At 37.0% G+C, this 23,808-nt stretch overlaps 1 protein-coding gene across 1 annotated transcript in view; it reads left to right on the forward strand.

The window, feature by feature from the left end:
* The window catches only part of LOC145678368 (zwei Ig domain protein zig-8-like), an 887,136-nt gene that overhangs the window by 533,697 nt on the left and 329,631 nt on the right, over positions 1-23,808 (forward strand). Inside the window, exon 4 of the mRNA XM_081748434.1 lies at positions 8,493-8,626. Within this exon, the coding sequence (XP_081604560.1) occupies positions 8,566-8,626 (61 nt within the window). The 5' untranslated portion in view covers positions 8,493-8,565. The remainder of the gene's footprint in view (positions 1-8,492; positions 8,627-23,808) is intronic.

Consider the following 23,808-nt stretch of genomic DNA (forward strand, 5'->3'; position numbering starts at 1 on the left):
TGAGTTCTATTTGGAGTCTCGCCCCCTAAAATGATTCCATATCAGACCAAAGTAATCCATAAGAAAAATTAACTCAATTGAATAATATCTAATGGTGCCCAAAGCGACCTCAAGTTTTTGCAACATTCTCAGTATACGAAATGAGGCAAAGGTACCTTGTAAGACTGGATCGGGTACAGAGAGTGACACCATATTTTGGATATGGGTAACGAAGGTAGAGCTGCGTGTATTATCATCATGACGATAATCTTGAAGTCAACCATCTTGGATTCAAATTCAAAAATTTTTAGGAAATAGGTCATATTACGTATTGTTTCAGGGTGATCTTTCACCACAAGCACACATCTGATGATACTTCGAACTGACCTTTAATCATTAAATAGTTATTACTTTCACGATATATATTAATCAACTTACAATTATCAAGTTTACAAACTTACTAGGTACCTTTGCGCCATTTTATGTACTGTAAATGAATTACAAACTTGAGGTGGCTTGGGGATCATTTAATATTATTCCATTGAGCTAATTTACCCCATGGGTTACTGTAGTCTGGTATGAAACCATTTTAGGGTGACTTTTATTTATATGGAAAATATTCAACTTCAGAGTTTTCAGTAGTAATTTATGTAACATTTAAGAAAAAATCGCGTAAATTCAATGGTCGCTCACTCACACGCAAGTATAAAATAAATTAGCATATGTTTCAATAATAATATTCACGTTACAGAAAATATTATATTTCAATTTTCATGATAAATTATTATTATTTCCCTTAGTTGAGGAATATTAACTAAAAATTAAATTAAATGAGAATAATAAACATTATTTTACATCCAATAAGTCCACAACTTAATAGTTTGTTCTAAAATTGCTTTATAATAGTGCTTATATTAGTGTTAGGATACTTCGTCCGATGACCTGAACCACAAGTAGAAGACGCTGTATCTGATTTTTGTCCTTAATTATAGATTTGGTGTACGTTTTAACAGGAACGGTAACTCGTCATTTCTTTTTAAGCTGCTACTGAACAATTAGCAAACCACGTTTGTAACTATCCGACAAATGCCAACTTTGTCAGTTTTAATGAGTTCAGTTTGTATTCCTAGAGGGAGAAGAAATTATTTTCTTTGTCACGTGGAGAGGTTAAAATCTGGAACAGCTTCTGAGTAAATTTTTCTGCGTTTCTAACATTGTCTACTTCAGAAGTTTGTCCTCCCCAGTTTGGATTCCAAGAGCTTTCCCCCCAAAAAGAAACATTGGAATGAAGAATAGAACGAGCAATCAGATTCTCGGTCAGGTACCAAAGGTGACCAGCAAATTTCATACATTTCCGTTGACATGGATTCATTGTTGTTCTTGTATGCTTGGAGATGTTGAAGAAATTCCAAGTCATTTCTTGGTGCCAGAAGTGCAATGGATGCTGTGAACCATACTTTAATACGTCTTAACAATGAAGATTCAAACATCTCCAAGTCGCATTATTTCCCGATAAGTTATCCTAAACCGGCTAGGGAACATCTATAATTTGAGCTCGTAAACAACCTTAGCCATTCATCTTGCTCGTTGAATTGCCTGTAGAATGCTAACTCCACGAAGTGGTGTTCTTCGTAGAATTATGATAATAAGCTATAGAATTTCCCGGTAACCTTCCCGTGGATGGAAAATGGAAAGTAGATTTCGAGTAAAATCCGGAATGGAAGTTAAAGTCCTTAATAGCTGAGAGCACATATAGAACTTGCACATTTCTCTTATATTGTGTTTGTTCCGTCTGTGTCCATGATTCTTGCAACAGCTTAAAAATCTTGATTTGAATATAGCATGAATTACAAATTAAAAAAACGTAATATATTTAAGCAAGGTACAATATTTTTTAAAGTTTCATGTTAAATGTAGCTCCAGCTTTTATTTATATTGCTGGCGGTTGTGTCAAACCACATTCTATACATAAAACCAAATAGAATCAACTTAATTAAGAGTTCTAAAATCGTAGTTGTTATAGCAGTTACTGTTCCATAATTTTACTTTGGAACATCCAAATTCTGAGAGGTCCAAATTCTGAAACTACATTCGAAAGCCGATCGATCATTATATTTTCAGATACATCTTCCAATAATTTACCGGGAGGTATATCCCTCTGCCTGAAACTGCTCTTGCATATTGGCTGAAATAGCGAACTGAATTTGTTGCTTCTCGTTTCTTATCGTGTAGTAACATATAGTATAATGACTGACCTTCTTTTCAAGGCTTTCTACGGTTGCTATTGACAGTAAAGCTGCTTTTTGGTTACTGATACTGGTTATATAAAGCTGCGTCCAGTTTCGGTGTTATTATTAATAATGATGAAGTTCCGCCAATATTTTTCTCCTATCCGGAGGATTTTTAAGATAGTTCGAAAATTAGAATCACGGAATTCCATAACGTGAGGCTTAAAACGATTCACTTACATAAGGATACAGTTAACATCAGGAGAGGTTTTACTAAATATGATACAATAAATAAGAATATTTAGAAAAAAATCTAAGATTTAAGAATTAAGATACAAACAAAATTAATGTCAAGGTTGAGAAAACTTGATTGATCAAAGATAATCACAGCGATCTGAAACGTTCTATGATAATACAACACAATATTCCAAATCTGGCATATTTATGCTTAACGAGCGAGCCCTAAATATTATTAAATTTCGATAGGGTTTTTAAAAGAAAATGTACAGAAAGAAACATTTTTGAAGGATAAGATTTTTAAAAATCAGAAAATATATATGTGTGAGACAAGAAACCTCATTTTCTGATTTTTATGTTATCAAATCCCTCAATGAGATCAAATTTTCCTTCAAATGGGAATAAGTAGTTTAAAATGTATGTAAAAATAAAATTTCTCAGGAATTCCTCATGTTAGAAAGATGAAACTATATATGCAACCTCATTTCTAAAATCAGGTTGACAAACAAATACAATCTCGGAAAAACAATGTGGGGATAAGACATCTCTAGGGGGTGGAAAGGGATGACGTAAAAAATAATAAAAAAATATCAATGTTAATACTATCGAATGCTGTCGAATGAGCTTTTTGTGCTCATTGAAAGGAATAGTAATATTAAGTCAGTGTTCAGCCCCGATTGGGGTGGGGTGAGCGCAAGAATGTATGAAACAATAAAATATTCAAAATACAGAAGATTAGTGTCAATCCATAGTTTTCGTTATAGTTAAACTGATTAGTGACAGTCTGATTGACATTTAAGCCCAAGTCATGAACTTGCATGTTAGGTGACCCCCAGGAACGGACAGGGGTATAGGCGAAGGCGTTGCTCGTGTTTATTAATTGTACTCAATTCTTCACGTTTGATAGGGTCAACATCAAATGTATGTTTTATGCTCAAAATGGTTCATTTTGACCTTTTTTGTCAGGAAGTTTAACACCGATTTTCTGCAAAATAGACCGATAAAAAGTTTATCTTTAGTTAGTAAGATGAGGACTGTTTAACAAAGTAATTTGTTCTTCAGTACCTGATCGGTATCTCCTGAGGTTCCCGTGTCAGTTCTTGATTTTCAAATATTGTACATAAACGTGATCCTTCCCGTGGAACGTTGCAGGTATTTTAGCTAGCAAAAAGTAAAAAAGTAAAAATACGTAAATTAATATTTATCTCGCTTTCTTTAGGATGAATGTGCTCTCAACTGATATTTACGCAAATCTACAGTATTAAAGAAAGAAAGGAACATTTATAACGGAACGCATGCCTTCATATGATGCTGAAAAATAAACACACCACGTATAATTTTTTCCGATAATTTTCTCCTAGCTAAAATAATAGAATGTATTGTTATTTTTTGACTATTTATTGGTTTTCTCAAAATAGAACAATAATATATCAGATTACTTGTTCATGGAGTTTGTGTACTTAAGTATTTTTGTTTACAAAATTAAATTTAGAAAAAGAAACTAAATAGATGATAATATGCATATATATATATATATATATATATATATATATATATATATATATATATATATATATATATATATATATATATATGTGTGTGTGTGTGTGTGTGTGTGTGTGTGGTGCGTGAGTGTGGTATGTGTGTTTTCATTTAATTAACTGTAACAATAAGTCCCACTTCTCTTTGTTATTCTGTATTTAAATCGTTTATCATCGATTATACACAGACTAAGAAGATTAGTTTTGAATATTTATAAAAGGAAATTTAAAAAAAATTCTATTTATTTTTATTTTTGCACGTGTGTTCATATAAATTGTAGAAGGAAAACAAAATATTTCTAAAACAGATAGAAAATTTTAGTATGTATAGTTTCTGAATTGGAAAATGGCTGAAGTTTTCATGCTCACGCCATTAGCGATTAAAATCACTTTTGTCTTTATTGTCTCTTCCCTTTATCTTTCCTGAGACGAAACGACGTTGAAACTTCAGGCTGTTAACTGTAATAGAATTTTCATCGTTTTAAATAAATTACTCTAATTACATTCGTTTATACTATTATTGCATTAAATGTATTTGAAGTCTAATATTGATAATTTGAATTTCAGCTTTCGTGTTTCTCGCACTTAATGCATCACCGAAGTTATGAATGATGGGACTTATTATTAACGTTATGAAGGATCGGACATACTACCGGTATTATTGTAATGAATGTTGGGAATTACTACTAACGATATGAATTATGAGACTTATTATTAACCTTATGAATGATGGGACTTACTTCTAACGTTAAAGATGTTGGGGCTTATTGTTAACATTATGAACTATGAAACTCACTATTAATGTTCTGAATGTTTTTATTACTATTAACGTTATGTGTGATGAAACTTACTATTAACGTTATGAATTATTCGACTTACTAATTACGTGATGGGATTTACTATTAACCTTATGAATGATAGGACTTATTATTAATGTTATGAATGATGGGACTAATTACTAATGTTATGAATCATGGGACTTACTATTAACGTTATGAACGTTAATGCACCAAGTCCACCTCCACCATGCAGAGGAAACTTCTCAAAGTGGCAATGCAAGAAAATCCGCCAACACAAAGGTGTGTGGCTAATCGTCTTGACGTGTCTTTGGGGACTGTGAGTCGGACGTTACACCATCATCTCAAGCTGGAAAAGTCATGAAAGCTCGCCGCCATCTTCTCACGGACGCCCACCAAAAGGAACGAAAGTGTAACGCCCGGAAGCTGTACGAACGGCATCTGGCAAAACAAAGGTGGATGTATGTCGTAACACTCAATGAAGCATGGATTTACCTTTCCGACTGCGGCAAACCGAGAACCATCATGTACCGAGAGAAAGGCGCCAAGAACTTCAGAAGGTGGGTCCGTGTCTGTAAAGAATCCTTCCCAAAAAGGTTCATGGTCGTTACTGGCTACTGTTACCGAGGTAAACTGAAGATTCGGAGGGTGGCGAAGAACTGCAAAGTAAATTCGCAGTATTTTCAGGAGCAGATCATGCGGCCGATCTACGAGCATGAGATTCCAACAATGTACGGAAATGACGCCAATTTGGTGCGCATTCACATAGACAAAGCCTCATCACATACCTCACGATCGCCCCTCGCTTCTAAAGCGAGATGGAGTAGGCAAGTGGTATGTAGGCGATATCTTTCAATGAGGTACCTGTTAAATCTCCAGATGCAAGTCCTATGGACTATTGTGGATTTGAATTGCTCGGGATTTGGGAAAACGGTGTGTCACAACTATGGAAGGACTTTGGAAAGGTGTGCAAAGGGAATGGGACAAGATTCCCCTCCCAGTTGTTCAGAGAAGCCGATTACAGAGGAAATTACGCTGTCGGGCTATTGTTAGGAACCAAGGGAAACACATCGAGCACTTACTGACCTGGCGCCATGAATTCTTCTAAATTTTTACGTAAGTCGAAATTGGCCAAATGTAGACTGAACAATCTCTGTAATTAAGAGGAGGAAGAGGAGCTGGTTGGGACAATGGCTTAAAGAAGTAACATTATTATGAGCGACGTGCTAGAGGGTATGGTGGAAAGAAAAAGAGGAAAGGGTGAAGGAGACTGTAGTTGAAGGAAGGTATTAAAACAGAAAATTGCTACGTCCAGGTGAAGATACTAGCTTAGGACCACTGTACTCGAAGTTTGTCAAGTGCATCAAATGACATGCCAACAACGGCAGAATAAACTCAATTTATATACAACTCAATTTACCGTATACCTAAGGAGACTAAAAGGTATATTAATAAACAAATATTCAACATATATCCAATACCGGTTTTCAGTACCAGTATTCAAGTAGTACCGGTACGTGTACAAAACTCTTGCGCAAGAGTTTTGGTCTTGGTCTTGCATGCATGCATGCATGGTCTTGCACGAACTGCAAGAACAAGATTCTTGCGCTCATCACTAGGTGTGGTTAACAGCTTCATCATGCAAGCTCAACACTTACACTATAATCCGCTCCTATTAAAACATCTTGCCTCTAAAGGAGCTGGATTCTAGATCCACGTCACCACCACAGGCTTAATTGATAACAAAGTGAATTAATATATAATAGATTAAATTTTGCGGATTAAATTTTAATGAAATATTATGGTATTTAAACATCATATTACAATTCATGTCCTGAGGTTATTTATATGTATGTGAGCAATACTCAAATAAATAGAGGAGGTCCTTCGTGGCTAAGCGGTTAGCGTACGCGCCTTTGGCGTGGGAGACCCGGGTTCGATTCCCGGCGGGAGCTCATGTGGTTCGGATTCCACGTTAATCAGTAGGTCCATGTCTCATATAGCCTCGCTGCTGAACGGGACGCTAAACTAAAATCAACACAACTCAACTCAAATAAATAGAATTCAGACAATTTCAAACCCTAAATTTCTACACAAAGATTTCATTCTTACTTATGTTGAAATATCAACAGTAGACTTCGACACAATTCTATACCTGAAAAATCATTGTCCTTTTCATCTTTTCTAAGAAGGCATCGGTCAGCAATTTACTCAATTTTAAACACGTGAGAGGTGAATGCCTTAATAGAAAACCATAACAAATATCAAAGAATAATTACAGGGTCGTTGTCTATTTGAGAATATCAGCTTATTAGTTTCGGTGTAGTGGTCAGAGTGTTATTTCCACGTAAATACTTTCTCACTTCATAAATCTCCTTCGTGCTCTACGCGCCTCTGGCGTGGGAGACCCGGGTTCAATTCCGGGAGCTGATGTGGTTCGGATTCCACATTAATCAGTAGGTCCCATCTCAAGTAGCCCCGCTGCTGAAAGGGATGCTAAACTCAAAATAAACTCAACTTTCTCATCTTCATGTTGTTCTTAATTATTTATTATTATACCTGTATCTGTTAGTAGTGTTTTTCCGAATGATTTATGTGTATGATTTGAATCGTCTGATAGGAAAGTAAAATGCTGTGTTTCATTTTATATTTAGATAATGTAAGATTGAGTTTATGATCTATATCATATATGAACATACCCATTTTGTCTTCAATTATTAGCAATTTCTTAAATTATAATTTACTCCACTATGCTATCCACTATAAGCGTTACTAACACAGTTTTACACTTTCTCCTACATTTTCTAATTTGCTGAAGTTCTCTCAATGTGATAATTTTTCCGTTAATTTCTTTATCCTAAATACACAGTCAATTTTCAAGCTTCTGACATCTTTTAAAATATTTATCACCAATTGAGTAGTCTTCATAGCTTAGTGTAAGCGTCTTTGGCGTCGGAGACCCTTGTTCAATTCTCGACGGGAGTTCATGTGGTTCGGATTCCACATTAATTAGTAGGTCCCATCTCATATAGTCTCACTACTGAAGGGGATGCTAAACTCAAAATCAATTCAACTCAACTTTCTCACCTTCACGTTGTTTCGTTCAGACGTAAAATTCTTTGCTTCGATATCGTATTTCAATTTCAGTTTTTTTTTTTTCGTTCATTGTTTCCCTTCTCAAGCCCTTCTATCTTTTTTCTCAAGATTTTTTTCTTTTTAAAAATGTACTCAAATATACTTTTTAAAAAGAATACTCCAATGTGGTTCATTTCTTCCTCATTCCAACTAATACATTCTAATTAGTCTTCTTTTTCATCCTCTTAACTTTCTACTTCTTCCCTCTACTCAAATTACACAAGTTTCAAGTTGGTCTTCATCGACTAGTATTCATATTTCTATACATGAAATTACATTTTAAAGTGGAATGCGAATCATCGTAATACGTTCTAATTTCATGTTTCTCCTGCAGGGAATCAAATCTCCGACGACATTAATCTACTCGTGCAGCGTGGGCTGACATTTACATTGAGATTACAGTGTAAGTAAAAAGGAATTGAAAGGCCAGGAATTTATAGAATTATATATATATATATATATATATATATATATCAGAGATTTTTGTATTGTTCATTCGAAATATTGTAATGTATGAAAAGAACAGATGTAGAAGTCAGAAATTCTTACGGCTACTTCTTTTGGTTTCTTTGCAGGTCCATTGAAAAATGAGCGTCGAAAGACCTAAGAAGAAACATCGAGCGGGTATCTCTGGCTAAAAGGCAAAAGATGACCCAGCTCCTAATCCCCATGGTCTCTTTAATGGCGGTGCTTACAGCAGCCGAAACAGGTAAGCTTCCTTTTAGGGTATTAACGTCAAAAGCTTTGGTATAAGCTGTCACGAAGCTTAAGAGGAACGTAGTGTCCCTTTAAATTGAACGATATCATTTCTGAATTCATGCTGGATAGTGTTGCCAAATCTTGAGAAGCAAAAAGAAAAGGTATGTGGTCTTACAATACCAGCACCATTACCATATAATATAATGACACGTGAGATAATTTATATCAATTTACTGACCTTGCGAGTTTGATTAGAATAAAAAGTCTTTATTTTTTCTCATTACTTCTGACGTTACGAAATTAAATGTTTTGCATTACAATTTTCTATCAAAGTAAAATCACCCTCCTTTCTTTCGGGGCCATGATATGGGGACTGAAGCTCTGTGTATGAAGATAAGACACTACAATTTCCAGACTTCGGCAGTTCCACGCTCAAGCCCATTTACTTCCCAGGTTACCCCAAGTATGAATTCTATAGAAACTGGGTAAGCTTCAGAATCACATTGGAACGAGGGTAGAACGACAAAAATCCTGTTCCTAATGGCGATCGAACGCGGGTCGCCGGTTGATTGCATAATTTAGCATTAGTGTGTCTAAATTAGTAGAAGAAAATTCTAGAATATTCAGTAATCCTTCTCTTTTTCGCTAAACAACATACTATACGAGGCTTGACACAGAAACAACCAGATTGAAGTAATAACTCACTATTGGTTTCTGTCGGTGGTGTCACCTTCAAAGTAGTCCTTCTCTGCTTCAATAGTCTGAATCTTCTGTAAGAGTCTTTAATACGTTTTCCTTCTTTCTTTTTTAAATCTAATTAACGAAGATAAAGTCTGTTCTCTTTAGTTCAGATTTGATTTTCGGTATCAAAATAGTCACAAAGTGGCAAATCATGGGAAAACTGCAGGTGTTCTAATACTGCATTTTTTTTTCCTAGCCAAACATCGCTAAACGGATTGTGGGCAGGTATACTGTCCTGATGAAAGATTCATCCACTTTCCCACAAGTTGGCCATATTTTTCGAACGTTTTTATGAAGTTTCCCCAACACTTGACGGTAGTAATGTTGATTTGCAATTTGTATGTTTAGAACACAATCAATCATAACTTTTGAATGAATGTCAAAGAACACTATAGTTCGCTTCAACCGAATTGGCGTGTGGCATGAGCCAATAAACTCGCAGTGCGCTGTTACTAAACCTTCAGGGTGGAATCTAATTATTCATAATTGATTTTGTTCGTATTTATGGACAATTATGAATAATTAGATTCCTCCCTGAAGGTTTAGTAACATCGCACTGCGAGATTATTGACTGATGCCACACGCCAATTCGGGTGACGCAGACTATAGTAACATTGCTTTAAATTTGGACTTTGACATTGGAGCCTTTTTGATCCGAAAGGAATCCAAGACATTCCACTGCATGGATTACTGTTTTGCTCCCGGGGCATTGATAAAAATCAAAGTTTTGTCTACAGTTACAATACCAAATCCTATAAATCAGAGTTCCACATTACAATCTTGGGACAGTTTTGGAACATACTTTCTGGTTGTCTCCCTTATATAGATATTTAATTTATGCTTGGAATAAATTTCACTCTCAGTAAAATAATAATTAGTGCTTATTCCGCTAATAGTAATTTTGGGAAGATATGTAAGAAGAGAACATTAGACATCATTGCTGTAATTTCTTATTTTCTACACAGAGTTGCCCTCAGATAGCTTACCGATTGGTTCCTGATGGTAGGTCTATGACAAAGGAGATATGCCTTCTCAGGAAATTGAACGTAGAATAACTTGCACAAATCAGTTACTTACACTGGAACTGTCATCCTCTTCGGAAAATAATGAAAAAAGTAACTAAAAAGTGTCTGCAATGCTAAGAAAGACATCATAGAGCGGAACAACACTTTTGCTCCCTATGCTGTACTTCCAGAAATGAGCGTCTTGTCCCCTAAAATACATAAAAATACAGGTTCTGGGCCAAGTATTTCTATTTACCGTGTTTGAAAATGTTGTTGCCGTGGACCATCCTCTTTTACTACATGAAATTATTATTATTATTATTATTATTATTATTATTATTATTATTATTATTATTATTATTATTATTATTATTATTATTATTATTATTATTATTATTATTATTAGAAGGAGGAGGAGGAGGAGGAGTATTTTTTGATGGAACTTTTAGTCTTTATTGAACGTTACAAGGACCAAAATTGTTGCCGATAATAAATCCAGCACTCAGTTACGATTCACTCTCGAAACGACTCGAAGACAACTCAAAAAGACAAAACTATACTGACCTTTTATAATCTATAAGAAGTAATGCTTACATGGGCAATTTCTAGTAGAAAAATGAATTTCATGAGTAATATATAAGGAATGGAAGTGACTTAAATTTTCCACACCTTAGCGATAACCCGCGCTTGAGTTGCACAGTTCGTTGTTTAGTTTGTCGACGGTCGGAACCATCGTCAAAATGATATATAATTAAAATTGGAATTCTAATTTGTAATGTCTGGGGAATATAAAAAAAATGAATTAGTGACGGACTTTATTCTTTTTGTTAATTGTACTATCTCTGAAGAATATAACACTATTCCTCCTTACCTTTTCAAAAGTGTAACACCAAACACCCGAAATATATTTATTCCTGAAATCAGTTAAATTATGTTGTACTACTAATAATTTATTTCCTTATAATGAGTTTTTTGTAGTACCTAGAAAAATATAAAGATAACCAAGAAAGTTCTGTCGCTTCTTCACCGACCACTTTTGAACATTGATTTGTCACTTAAGACCTATCTGGAAGATCAAAAATGGTACCCATCAGCATCGAAGACCTTCTGCCAACGCTCTCGAAGGCCATGGATTCCATCGCGGTAGAACTTGGTGGGCCGTAAAGCGAAGAAGGTATCAAGTGCTTTTTGGCGGCGTCCTCTAAGATGATCCTTTTTTTGAACTGGCGTCCTCTAAGATGATCGTCCAGGGAATGGAACAGGTGATAACCGGACTGTGCAATGTGCGGGGAGTATATCGGATGCAATAGTGTTTCTCAAGGCGTAGAATGGTGTCCTGGATCATGCTATCTACGTGGGGCTTAGCATTGTCATGGAACAGGGGGACCCCTTTGCGGTTCAGAAGTGCTGGTTCCAGAGTTTTGAGTTTTTCTTGAACACCTCTCAACTGCTGACAGTACACAGTTGCATTGATGCTCTGACCAGCTGGTAGCAGTTCGCGATGCACGATGCTGCGAGCAGTCCAACAAACACACAGAAGGTCTTTCTTCTGGTCCTGCAGTGCTGATTTCGGCTGTTTTAGAATCGGTCATGGAATGCTAACCAATGATGACGGTGTCATGGAGCTTCGTACATGACCCACCTTAAATCATGTGGGACCCATCGGCCCAACTTGTAGTTCTTCCCAATTTGATGGAGATGCTGCTAATGCTTTCTCCACTCACACTGAATTGTAGTTGAGTTGATTTTAGCTTATCATCCCTTTCAGCAACGAGGTTGTATGAGACGTGGACCTACTGATTAACGGGGAATCAGAACCACATGAGCCCCCGCTGGGAATGGAAACCTGGTCTCCCACGCCGAAGGCGCGTACGCTAACCACTTAGCCACGAAGGAGCTCCACACTGAATTAGAGTTCCAGTTCCTAACATGTATGGCCACTGTTTGCCTCAATTGCTGCCTGAAGAGCTTCATTTTGTACATGTGTTGGTCTTCCAGCACGTGGTGCATCTTCGAGTATTTCGTCACCATTCCTAAACTTGTTAAATGGCCGCTGCACTCTCCGCGTAGTCACGACATCCTCACCAATGGCCTGGCATATCTTCCACCCTGTTGGAGCTGCGTTTGAACCCAGTTTGAGCTCGAAAAGCATACATGCCCTTATGACGGTCTGTGGAAGTCTTATGTTCACTCTATCCTTACGCAAGTTCACGGATTAACTGAACTGCCACAACCAGATAGTATGTTTGAAATACCCAGACCAAGAACTGAACTTCGCCGTATCTCCATTCGCATTCAACTCATGGTGTGAGGGCTTATTGGACATAGGCCTCTATAAAAAGCAACAGAACTTTCTTGGTTATCTTTATAAAATAGCAAATGCAGTTTCTTACGAACCAATTTCCGTTGTTATTCACTCTTGTTTTACATTGTCAGCTAACTGTTATTCTAGCTTCTTAATCTGCAATCTCTTACAATATTTTCTTTAAAGAAAGAAAGAAAATGAAAGAGTAAAAGAAAACAACAAGAAACAGAGCGACTTCACTACGCTCCCCAAAACCATCCTTCATAATTTAAAATAATGAATGATATTTAAAACAAATTAGGAAAATGATGTAATAACTATTTCTAGGAATGTTATATGTTAGAATACATGTTGGGCTGTTAATAATAATATCCTTGTTAGGTATTTACATTCATCTAAAACGAATCTGAAAGAGTTACCGTTGTTATGCTTTCTAATTTATTTTAAAAAGTACTCTTAAAGAGTTGAAAGTGGAACATAAGAGAATGTTGAAACAGTGAGCATTCTTAAAATTACAATGATAGCGAACTAACAACTAGAAGTTGCCTCTTCTGTGAAAACGGAGAAATTGAAAATTAAAATTCTGCTTCCATAACTAAGAGATTGAACTTGAAATATATTGATATCCACAGGCAATATTCTTGGAAAAGTAATATTTTCAGATGATAAACCTGTTAGATTTATATCGATTTCGGTTGCGAATAGAGATGTCCTATTCTGACTCTTAAACCCATCAGATTGATTTTAAACGCAGCATCTTGGCGTGAGACACGTGTAGTCACCGATGTTTGTTGAGTACTGTATGTGTGCACCCATTCATAGTTGAGATGCTTTGTTGTTTCATAATACACTTCAGAATGAAAATGATATCCCTTTTTTACTACACATGAACCTCCTTCTTTACGCACAATCGTATTAACACACATTCTCATAAACTTAAACAATGATTTTTCTTCTCTTTTATTCTCCTTACTTCTGCTTCCCTATTTCACAAAAAATATACCCATATACACATTCAACCTTTCTTTAAGTATTACGATGGTGCGAATGAAATGTCCAATCAAAATTTGTCATTTGTCATGATTAATTACGATAGCCAAAACCATACATTTACTTGTCATTCCGAGGTGAAGGGAGCCTGGAGTTTGCGATACAAACAAGTCTTCATCGACGTTGCTCTGCCCAACCATAAGGGAAGGTCTATCATCCCAACAAGTGATCAAAATGGCGGAGGTGGTGGTAAACAGTGAATAAAAAATGAAATGGAAAATTTAGTTTAAAATCTCACGAATATGCACTGAGGCTAAAAGAGGTGGTGATGATGAGAAATGAATGAGAAAATGGAATGAAAAGTGGGAGGAAACGGGAGAACACCGAGAAAACCCATGCACACCGTGTTTGTCACTTGCGCGAGCTGGGATCAAACCGGGTACCCCACACACCAGAAGTGGACTCTCTACCACTGAGCCACCGCTCCCCATAACAGTGAATGGATATCGGGAGAATACGGTGAACATGGAAGGTTTTCATACTGTAAATCATACAGGGCCTGCTCCATCCTTTCCTATACATGCAGTTGAGCAATTTAAGGACAATATATCTGTTAAGCATTGTTGGGTGCTTATGGAGAAGTTAGTGGTGCATTTCATAGGGTTCAGCACTGTAACAATCTACATTGATTTTTTCATCTCGCCTCAGAAAGACATGAGAAATTACTTCCATTATAGACCACCATATCAGCAATAACATTTTCTGCTTGTGAGGAGGTAGTTTAAAAACTGATCTGAACGTTAGTTGTAAGTAACAATGGGACACGAAATCAGGTGAAATATTTAAAATCTCACTAGCTCTGTATGCACCTCAAAGTGTAATTTCCAGGTTTGGGGATTATTTTGAAGCAGAAGAGACGTTTGCATAAGATTAATGGATAATAAGAATCAGCCAGAGATCAGACAAACTCGTATCTAAGGAAACAATGGAAGATCATGTCCATCGACTAAGTGTAGAAAGTTATACATCACGTGCCGTTGCGAATTATCCTGCTGAAAAATGGTTCCATGTAGAATATACAGTAAGGGAACTACAACTGTTAGCAACTAGCATCCATATACCATTCGCAGGTAAGAGACCCATTAATGCGTGTTAGTTGCGAATAGGCGCAGAATCCTTGCCACATAATATCATAACTCTCGGTGCCAGACTAATGTGGTGATGTTGAATGTGGGAGTCTGCTAGCCCCTTTCGTCGGCACCAGCAGCTATGATGCTGTCGTCATAATCTCAAGAGAAAACATGATTTGTTCGAAAAAAGGAATTAATGCTATTCGGCTTCCCATTCGTCACATTTTCAGTTAAAGAGGTCCGCAGCTAGGGTTCCATACCAATACATCCTTGCACACTAGATGGAGTTGAGATTAATGTAAGGAGACTGATTCATAGGCAACACTTCATTCGTGTGTAGTGTTTGGGATGTGGCTGCCTGATCTACCACACTTATTCTTACAAGATGTATATCCTCTTGGTTTGTACTATGTCATACTGCTGTTGTGACGCTGCATATCGTTCTGTATTGTCATTTTGTATCCATCCAATTTGTATTTGTATCACTCTAGCTGCATTGCATTCAATACGTGCAGCTATGTCGCAGCAGAATAATTCGTAGTTGCGATATGTCATAATTCACACACAGTGATGCACATGAAGGGGGGTGGGATGTACTGGAATTGTTGCACAAATCGACAACAAACCATTATTCGACAGTATAGAGAAACTTCCGTGACGCCAACAGTCAGATACTGCTTCAATCTGGTTTGCCACCTACATTATTCTTATGAGACTTGGCAGGTGCACATGATGTATCACAGAACTGAACTGCTTGTCATTTGACTATTCTCATATCCTTTAGGATAGTCATTTCAAATGACATGCCCCGTTAACCGGTTAACTGAAAAGCTCGAGTATATTCGAGATTTTAATTTTACAAATAATTTAAAACCTCGAGTATATTCGGGCATCATACGGCATTATTACAATTGATCACTGTTGAACGGTACAAAGTTTACAAGCTCGAGTATATTCGAGGTTTTATTGAAAGGATATTTTAGGCTTACGTAAATCGGTAAAAAATAGGTAAAAATTGAAATGCTCCTTTGGAAATAATTGCTAAGTTAAACGGTAGTATGCCACAACATACCAGTAGATGTGCCTGGAGGAAGAAGGGTACTGCAGAATATACATGATTTATAGATTAGTTAATTATTTATGTAAATCAATAACTTAAATGACACGAGTCAATAACTGATAAAGATTGAAGAAACGCTGCTCTACACTTCTTGGAAATGAGAGGTTAACCTAATGTTTTGTTCTTGGTGTTTCGTTTTAGTAGCCAACAATGTATTTCACAAATAGATTTTCTGTGATAAATATTTAGTATGGTAAGATTCGTGAATTTGTTTTAAAAATTAGGGGGCAACGATCCAGTACAACGACATGCATGTTATATTATTGTAGTATCATGTTTTCATGTAAACGAAAGTGTGCACCTGTGTGCGGTTAGTTCTAGCTTTACTAGGTACATACATTTCGGTAATATCCCGGCATCTTGAGATTATTATGATCCACAAATACTTGAGGTAAGTCAGCAGTATCACCAATAAACAATGGTTGAAACAGTGTTTACATTGGAAAGCATTACAAAAGTGTTACTTCAGCCATATTGATAAGAAAGTGTATATTATATACTGATATAACTGAAACTAACGTCCCTTGAGACAGTGATTGATGTCACATTACGGGTAGTACTTCTAACAAACACATTATATCAAGTAGCATGTCGACACATACTTGTAAGAAATATGTTCCTTTTCTTCTTCGTACTCACCGTACGTCTGAAAGGAGGAATCTTCAGATTTAGAGAAAACGCAAAGGTATAAAAGAAAACTCTATTTTCTCTTGTGATCTTTGACTCTTTGCTCACCTAAAAGAGATCAAAGAACAAATATTGACTCAGAATTAAGTATCACTGTCTGTTTCCCCCTTCTTTCTTCGTCTGTAGAGACTTTATGTACTTTGAAGACAACTTTAAAAGGTCACTCGTTATTTATTTGCTTATCTCTTTGAACGTCAAAGAGCTGACGAGCCCAAAGCAAACACAACTAGTGTTATTAAATTTCTATTTTCGCTTTTAATACTTTTTTTCTTATAATTATTTGCGTTATTAAGGGTTAAAATATTTATCGTAAGAAATGTATAAGATACAAGGGCTTCCTTAAAATTATTTTAATCAGTTTCTCCCATTTCTTAACAATTTTGTCTTTGCATTAAGGATGTAAACACTCGTATTACGAAGAAGTTTGTAAGTTACGAGGGTCTGCTGGAAAGTTTCTGGCAAAACAGAAAAAGCGACATAGAAGTGCGCTGAAATTTTATATGCGCTTTACGTAGTATCCGTGTACTTTTCCTATGCTGCTCCAGTTTTTCCATCCCACTGTGAAAACGTAAAAAAAGAAGTTCCTCCTTGGTGTGTAATCCAGCCATTTACATACACCACCCATAACGGCCTTGTCCACGCGGAAAACATTGTTTAGTTATATCTTTATTGCGGAGAACACTTGATCATCTAAAGTTGCTAAGTCGGTTGCATATGAAGATGTAAGTTAATTCAAATTCTGTTCTGTTTTCGCAGACAATGCAACATATTTGAGTAACAACTTGCATTAATGGAATGTTGTTTTGGCGAGAAATCAATGGGAAGAGCATCCTTTACGTTCTAGGAAACTAACATCATAACTTTTCCTTGTAGAGGATGACAACGAAACTTCTTAAGCTTACAAAATGAGAAATGTTTCCACTGTTGTGATTTCTTTTTTGTATTAGGGTTACCATGTTTTATCCTGAGCCACAAACCTACTCAGAAAATCTTCACCGTCTGCAGGCATGAATTGCAAATTGGCAAGTGTCAGAACCACTCTTTCACGCTTTCTGTAAAACGTCAAGTTTAGGGAAACTAAATACACAGTCACCTTCAGTATGTCCAAAAGATGTTAAAAATTACATGCACACACTCCTGAGATCAGAAGTACTGATTTTTTATCAATCGGTGATCCGACATGATAAAGTCATGAATTTGCATGATATTGTCGGTGGAAGTACTTCGCACTTGCCTGGTTCCTGGTTTGTCACTGAGGGACATTAGCCCAAATTTGCTTCATACACTCGCTCATTTCACTGTTCCAAATGATTGCGTATTGTTTACTAAGGTATTCTGCGTGTCTTCACTACTCTCTTTCGCCATCCTTCCTTAAAAGATGCATCGAATCACTACACAATCGGCGTGGCAATGTACTGTTCATTTACAGATGGATCCATTTTCGCTCCAAATTGCATATATCGAGCAATTCACGATTCAAAATTAGAACGCGTAACCTACTCTCTATCATATAAAGAGTTCAAGAATTAGAAATGCTTCATTCTCAGTGAAGCCAGAAACTTTCCAACTGATCAACGTAAATGAGGCTGTTTCCAGTGCATCTTGGAGAGCTTAAGTCAAAATAGAGTTTCTGTTACTTACCGTTTACAAGATACTAATGATCAAATGGATTAGTATGCAGTCGATGTTTCTACAAACAACTTATCGATTTCAAAGTTGGTCGCAGGAGACGGGATTGTAACTAGGTCTTGGTATAGTATTCTATCTTAGTGTATCGTATTATTAGTAGGTTCTGCGCATTATTAGCCTATTTTCCATACTTGTCAGGAAACCTAAGGTAGGATTGCGTACATATTGTAGGCAAACCAAGTGATGGAATCATCTAATTATTATCAAAGTCGTAAAGAGTTATGTATCTTCTCGTTTTATAGTGGTCATCTTGGTCATTCTATCCTTTTTGCCAAGACTTAACTTAATGTTATTTTTTTTTCTCATTGGCAATATTAAATATACGAAGGGCTGCTTAAAACTTCGTTGTCCAACACAGAAGGAGTGCATGTGTAATGATGAAATTTTAGAGTTATTTTATATACTCCAGCCAAAAATGAGTACACTCCTTGGATGGTGCTCCAATTTCTTTCTTAGACCAGTTAAAAATTCTTAAGATTGTTTCTCCCATCATTGTTCTATAGCATTAATCCCATAATTGTGCTGCAAGATATGCTGGACGTAACGGTCATGAACAGCGATATGTGCTCCAGACCAATTAGTAGACACGATATAAAGCACCTGGAATGTATTAAATTTATTCAGCAGCAGGTGCAATACGGTCCAAGAGATCTTCCTCCGACTCAACCAAAGTCTTATACATCAATGTGTTCATTTGATACCACAAAAAGCAGTTGGGCGAGTTTTGTAGCCGCGTTATTGGACAATTCATTGTTGTTCAAATTAAACATTTAAATGTTGTAGGGCAGCAACCGTGAAATGAAGAGATGCACCTTCGTGTTGCATCCACATGTGCTGTTGGATTCCAAGAGAAATTTCTTTCAATAACATTGACAGTATCTGCTGTAAGAAAATGAGATAGTTGACACTATGAGACATTGTGATACAAGATACAATCCAATTACTCGTCTATGTGTTATGCCTGCCTATACGTTCACAATGTATCCTTCTGAAATGTTGCGAGCTTCCGAACAGCATGTGTTTTTATGTCCACATGTGGCTGTTATGACAGTTGAACACTACATTCCTTGGTAGCATCGTCAGTGAAGCGGTTCATTTTTTGATCATTTTCATTATTTTGAATTAAGCAGTGACAGCAGTTTAAACTTGGCTCAAAATCGGCTGGACCAAGGATTTAAACTCGCTGAATATGGTATGAATGTAGGTGTTCTTGGTGGGTAACCTCCCAATGCGTTGTACTGCTCCCACTCACATCGTGTACTATATGTCGGGTGCTCATCTAAAGATCCTCTCCCACACTTTGAAGTACGTCTTGTTCTAGCAGTCAATTTTGCACCACAGTCAATTCTGTTGAAGGGAAAGGTACTGTGTCTCTGTGTCTACGTTCTATTCTGGAGAAGATGGTATGTGAAATCACTGCATTGCATTAGACGTAAAGAAGAAAAGAGCTCCTTCTATTATGATGGGCTTCACAATTAACTAAATATCAGTCTGTATTCATCAAACGTATACACGGACATAGCACTAAATTTCACGGTCGGATCAAGAGCGATTGTAAGCTGGCATAGATCTAGCATAACAGCAAATTATTTTTATGCAGGGAACGTTGTATTGATAGGGTTACGTCATATCATGCCCAAGTGCTATTAGCAACGTAAACCTTACACACGTAAGTCTGAAAGTCATGCGAGAAAATTTTTCTTTGTGGTATCAATATGGTGCCCTCTTTGCTTGTTTTGCAATCTGGGAATGACGGGATTCAAAGTCAAAAATAGTTAGTTGGTTATTGAGATTTATCGTCGTGTTCAGCAGCGATGCTATATAAGACGTGGACCTACAACTTAACGTGGGATCAGAACCATATGATTTACCGCTGGGGCTCGTACACTATCCACGAGAGAGCTAAAGACCGAAACAAGATTATACATCTGAAGCACTCGGAAGATAACAATACAAGCTGTTTATTGTAACAGTTACTTCAACCAGTTCAAGTTTTTCTGCCATGTAGAAAAGTGTATCATTGTCTTCTTCATTCCACTCCCATTAACGACATTACTTTGAATGCACACATACGACTGGCAGCAAACAGTGTGTTTGGCCAGGCTTGTGCTTTGTCATATGCGTGTTTTAAGAAACTCAAGATATACCTTGCATTTTCCCAAATTCGTTGTACCATATTTTTCTTGTTGTTTCAAATATACACGCGTCCATTTGTAAAATACAAAAATAGTCCAATAACATCTACATTCACATTAATGTCCTACATGTTCTGCATATCGCACGCCGGACCCTACAGTTTAACGTGGACTCCAGTCGTTCTTTCAGAAAAGAAATCTGGGGGGCACTCTTAATATTCTGGGGGCACTGCTGGTACTATTCTATTTATTATTATATTATAGACGTATTATTTTGATGTCCTCTGGGGGACACTCTCAGAGCTCCGAAGGGGCATTGCCTCCCCCCCCCAAAAAAAACATGTCTGAAAGAAACACTGGTGGACTCAGCGCCAGTTCATATCTCAAGTATCTACATTCGTTTCAGCCTTATGCTTCGTGTAGCTAGCGATTACAAATAAAGTTGAGATACAACACAGGGACACCATGCGGTATTTTTCTAGTCCGACTGACAATCACAGTCTGAAAACACTTAGAATATACTTAATTTTCTGAATTTATTTATGGCTTTTAGGTTTCTGAGGCTGGAGCCAGGATCGGGGAGTGCATGGAATATGGAAACCCAGCGGCTCTGGGTTTAGAGATGATATCACCCAGGCATTCAACTGGTATGATTCATCAAAGCCAGAGAAGATCTCGGTCAGGATGGTCGGTTGGAGCAGGGTTCTTGCCCACGCTCAAAATACAATATATCACTTGGTAGTCGGACACACAAAGTACTTAATTATTTTTGTACGTCACTTAATGGATTTTTATATCAGTGCAGATAACATAAGTCATTTTACAAGATTCCGCTGTGGGCAGTTGACATTTCACTATTTCACTGGCGGTGGAAAGCTATGAAAGAGTATACAGCACGTGCTGGAATGTAATAAACAGTAGGGTTTACTAAAAGTAATTTGATTCTGATCAGCTATTATATTCTACTGAAAATGCGAAATTTTAAGTTGCATGGAATCATTGTTGCTGAAAGCAAGTATTATACTACTCCGTGGTGGTTAAAACACCACTAACAGCATAACCGTATTTGACTACTTTTGAAATATCAACATGAGCGACTTAGAGGCCAAGCGGTTAGTATGCGTGCATTTGGGATGGGAGACCAGGGTTCGATTCCCGGCGAGATCTCATGTTGTTTGAACTCCATGTTAAGCTCCAGGTTCAATTCTCATATAATCTTGCTGCTGAAAGGGGTGCTAAACTATAAATAAGTCAATCAAATAGCGAATAAGTTATAATTAATTATAACTTAATATTACATACAATTTTATTTTATGGTATTTTCGACCCATCTTTACTGGAAAAGATAACTGGTGATGCGTTGGTTGGTAATGAAGACTCACTTGCACAGTTGTTCTAGCCTTGATTTTGCTACTATTGGATAGTGCCCCTATCGCTTCCTGTGTCAAATTCCTCATCGCCTGCGTCACAATCATTCGCTATTGTGCTATGACGCTTCAAAGGTTCGTGCCGCTCAATTTCTGATGCTCATAACTCGGAATAGATACTGCTTTGAGGTTTGTGCCCATATATAACTACAAAGCTTCGGATAACTAGGGTCTTGTCCAGTGTTCGAAGTGGAAGAAAAGCAGAGGCGGTATGTTTCATTACGGTTTCGATTTGACATACCAGCTGTCTAAATGTTGAAATACAGTGAAAGTATGTTGCCTAGAAGATTGTATTTCTATTTACATAATGACTAAAGACCATTGGAGAGCTTCTCTGTAGTTACGGGGAGGGGAGGCATGGAGAGACTTTGATTTTCCACCGATAACTTTCGGGAAAAAAATGTCCCCTTACGTTGTATTATAGAGAATTATACACGAAAATGCTCAAACAATGTGTGTTTATATTAAGAATTTCCTGTGGGAAACTTGTGGACCCTTCACTTGACTGAGGAGTATTCCAAACCCTGGAAGATCCGCCCCTTTCAGCAGATAATCCCTAAACCTGCTCAAACTCATGTCGTGGAACCCATACTCAAAACACATTTATATGCATTCAAACAAGAAGATACACGCATACATTCGAACGAAACAGTTCAATATGGCACATCAAAATATAAACTAGATGAAGTTTTTGAAGGCACTTCATTTTAGAAAACAAAAGGTAGGAAAAAGATAACAAAAATGTCAGTGTTGCTTACTTAGAAATTATTTTTACATAAGAAATAAAACCTTTTTACGTGCAAAGCTATTCGTCAATTATGGTGTATAAAATAGATTATTTAGAGGTATTTAGCACCTACTCTCAGTGACGATATGTCTTGATCACTGGAAAACCAGAGGCGGTATGACATAGACCGCATACCGTCTTTCCCTTCACTCCTCATCGAATTTCCACAAATCCTTCCTTACTGGGATCTTAAATCACAAATCCTATATTCTGTCTAAATTTCAAGTTTCTAGTCTAGCCATTGGCCAATCAGAATCCATTAGTCAGAACTTTTTCTTTTATGTATATATATTGCAAAATCGGTGTGGAAAAGAGCTTCGGAACAAAAAAGTGTTTTTACAAGGCATGCACAACCTATCGCCATGAGATTGCCACGAGGCAAGCAACAATATATCGTTAGTCATACAGTGAAGCAGCGTGCTCGAGCGCAGTTTGACGCTGGCAAAAATGCAGACAGTTTGGAGGAATTCATTGTGATCCTTTCCGACGCAAAGTTCACGGTGTCACTTGCGTGTAAGGTGCCTAATTTTCATGTAGATCGTGCCAACGTGAATAGTATTGTACGGAAATATGCGGCATATAGTCCTGGATCCACTAGACCGACACGAACAGCTGGAACCATTCCCCAAAAGGGTTCATGCTTGTGGTAGTTTTGTCGTATAGGGGCACACTGCGTCTCAAAAATGTAGAGCGAAACGTCAAAATCAATACTGCGTACTAGCAGCCTCATGTTCTGACTGCTCAGCGTTATACGGGCAAGACTTGAACCAGGTTGAACTGAACTAAGACAAGGCATCCAACCACATGGCGAAAACATTGCTGAAATACCATCGCCCTATGGAACAGCAAACTGGAATTTCGGCAGTTCCCTTATCTGACATACCTGTCAAAAGTTCACATGACAGCCCAATAGATTATTGTGCTTTCGGATTCTTTAAGCGGCCTTTGTCCCATTCGTAAGTCCGCCCCGTCTCTAACCTATAGAAAACCTGTAAAGAGAAGTGGGGTGCAATACTCATACATGGATCTGCAGTGAAGTTTTCTACAATGGAATCTTCGATGTCAAGCAATAGTCATAAGATGTGGCCTGCAGATCGATCACAACCGGTGGTGGAAACACGGCATTTACTAGCTAAGAGGCACATTGAAATTCAACTTAATATTACTGAATCAATTG

The sequence above is a fragment of the Thermobia domestica genome, chromosome 2, assembly GCF_964235325.1.
Source record: "Thermobia domestica chromosome 2, izTheDome1.hap1.1, whole genome shotgun sequence".
NCBI classification, from domain to species: Eukaryota; Metazoa; Arthropoda; class Insecta; order Zygentoma; family Lepismatidae; genus Thermobia; species Thermobia domestica.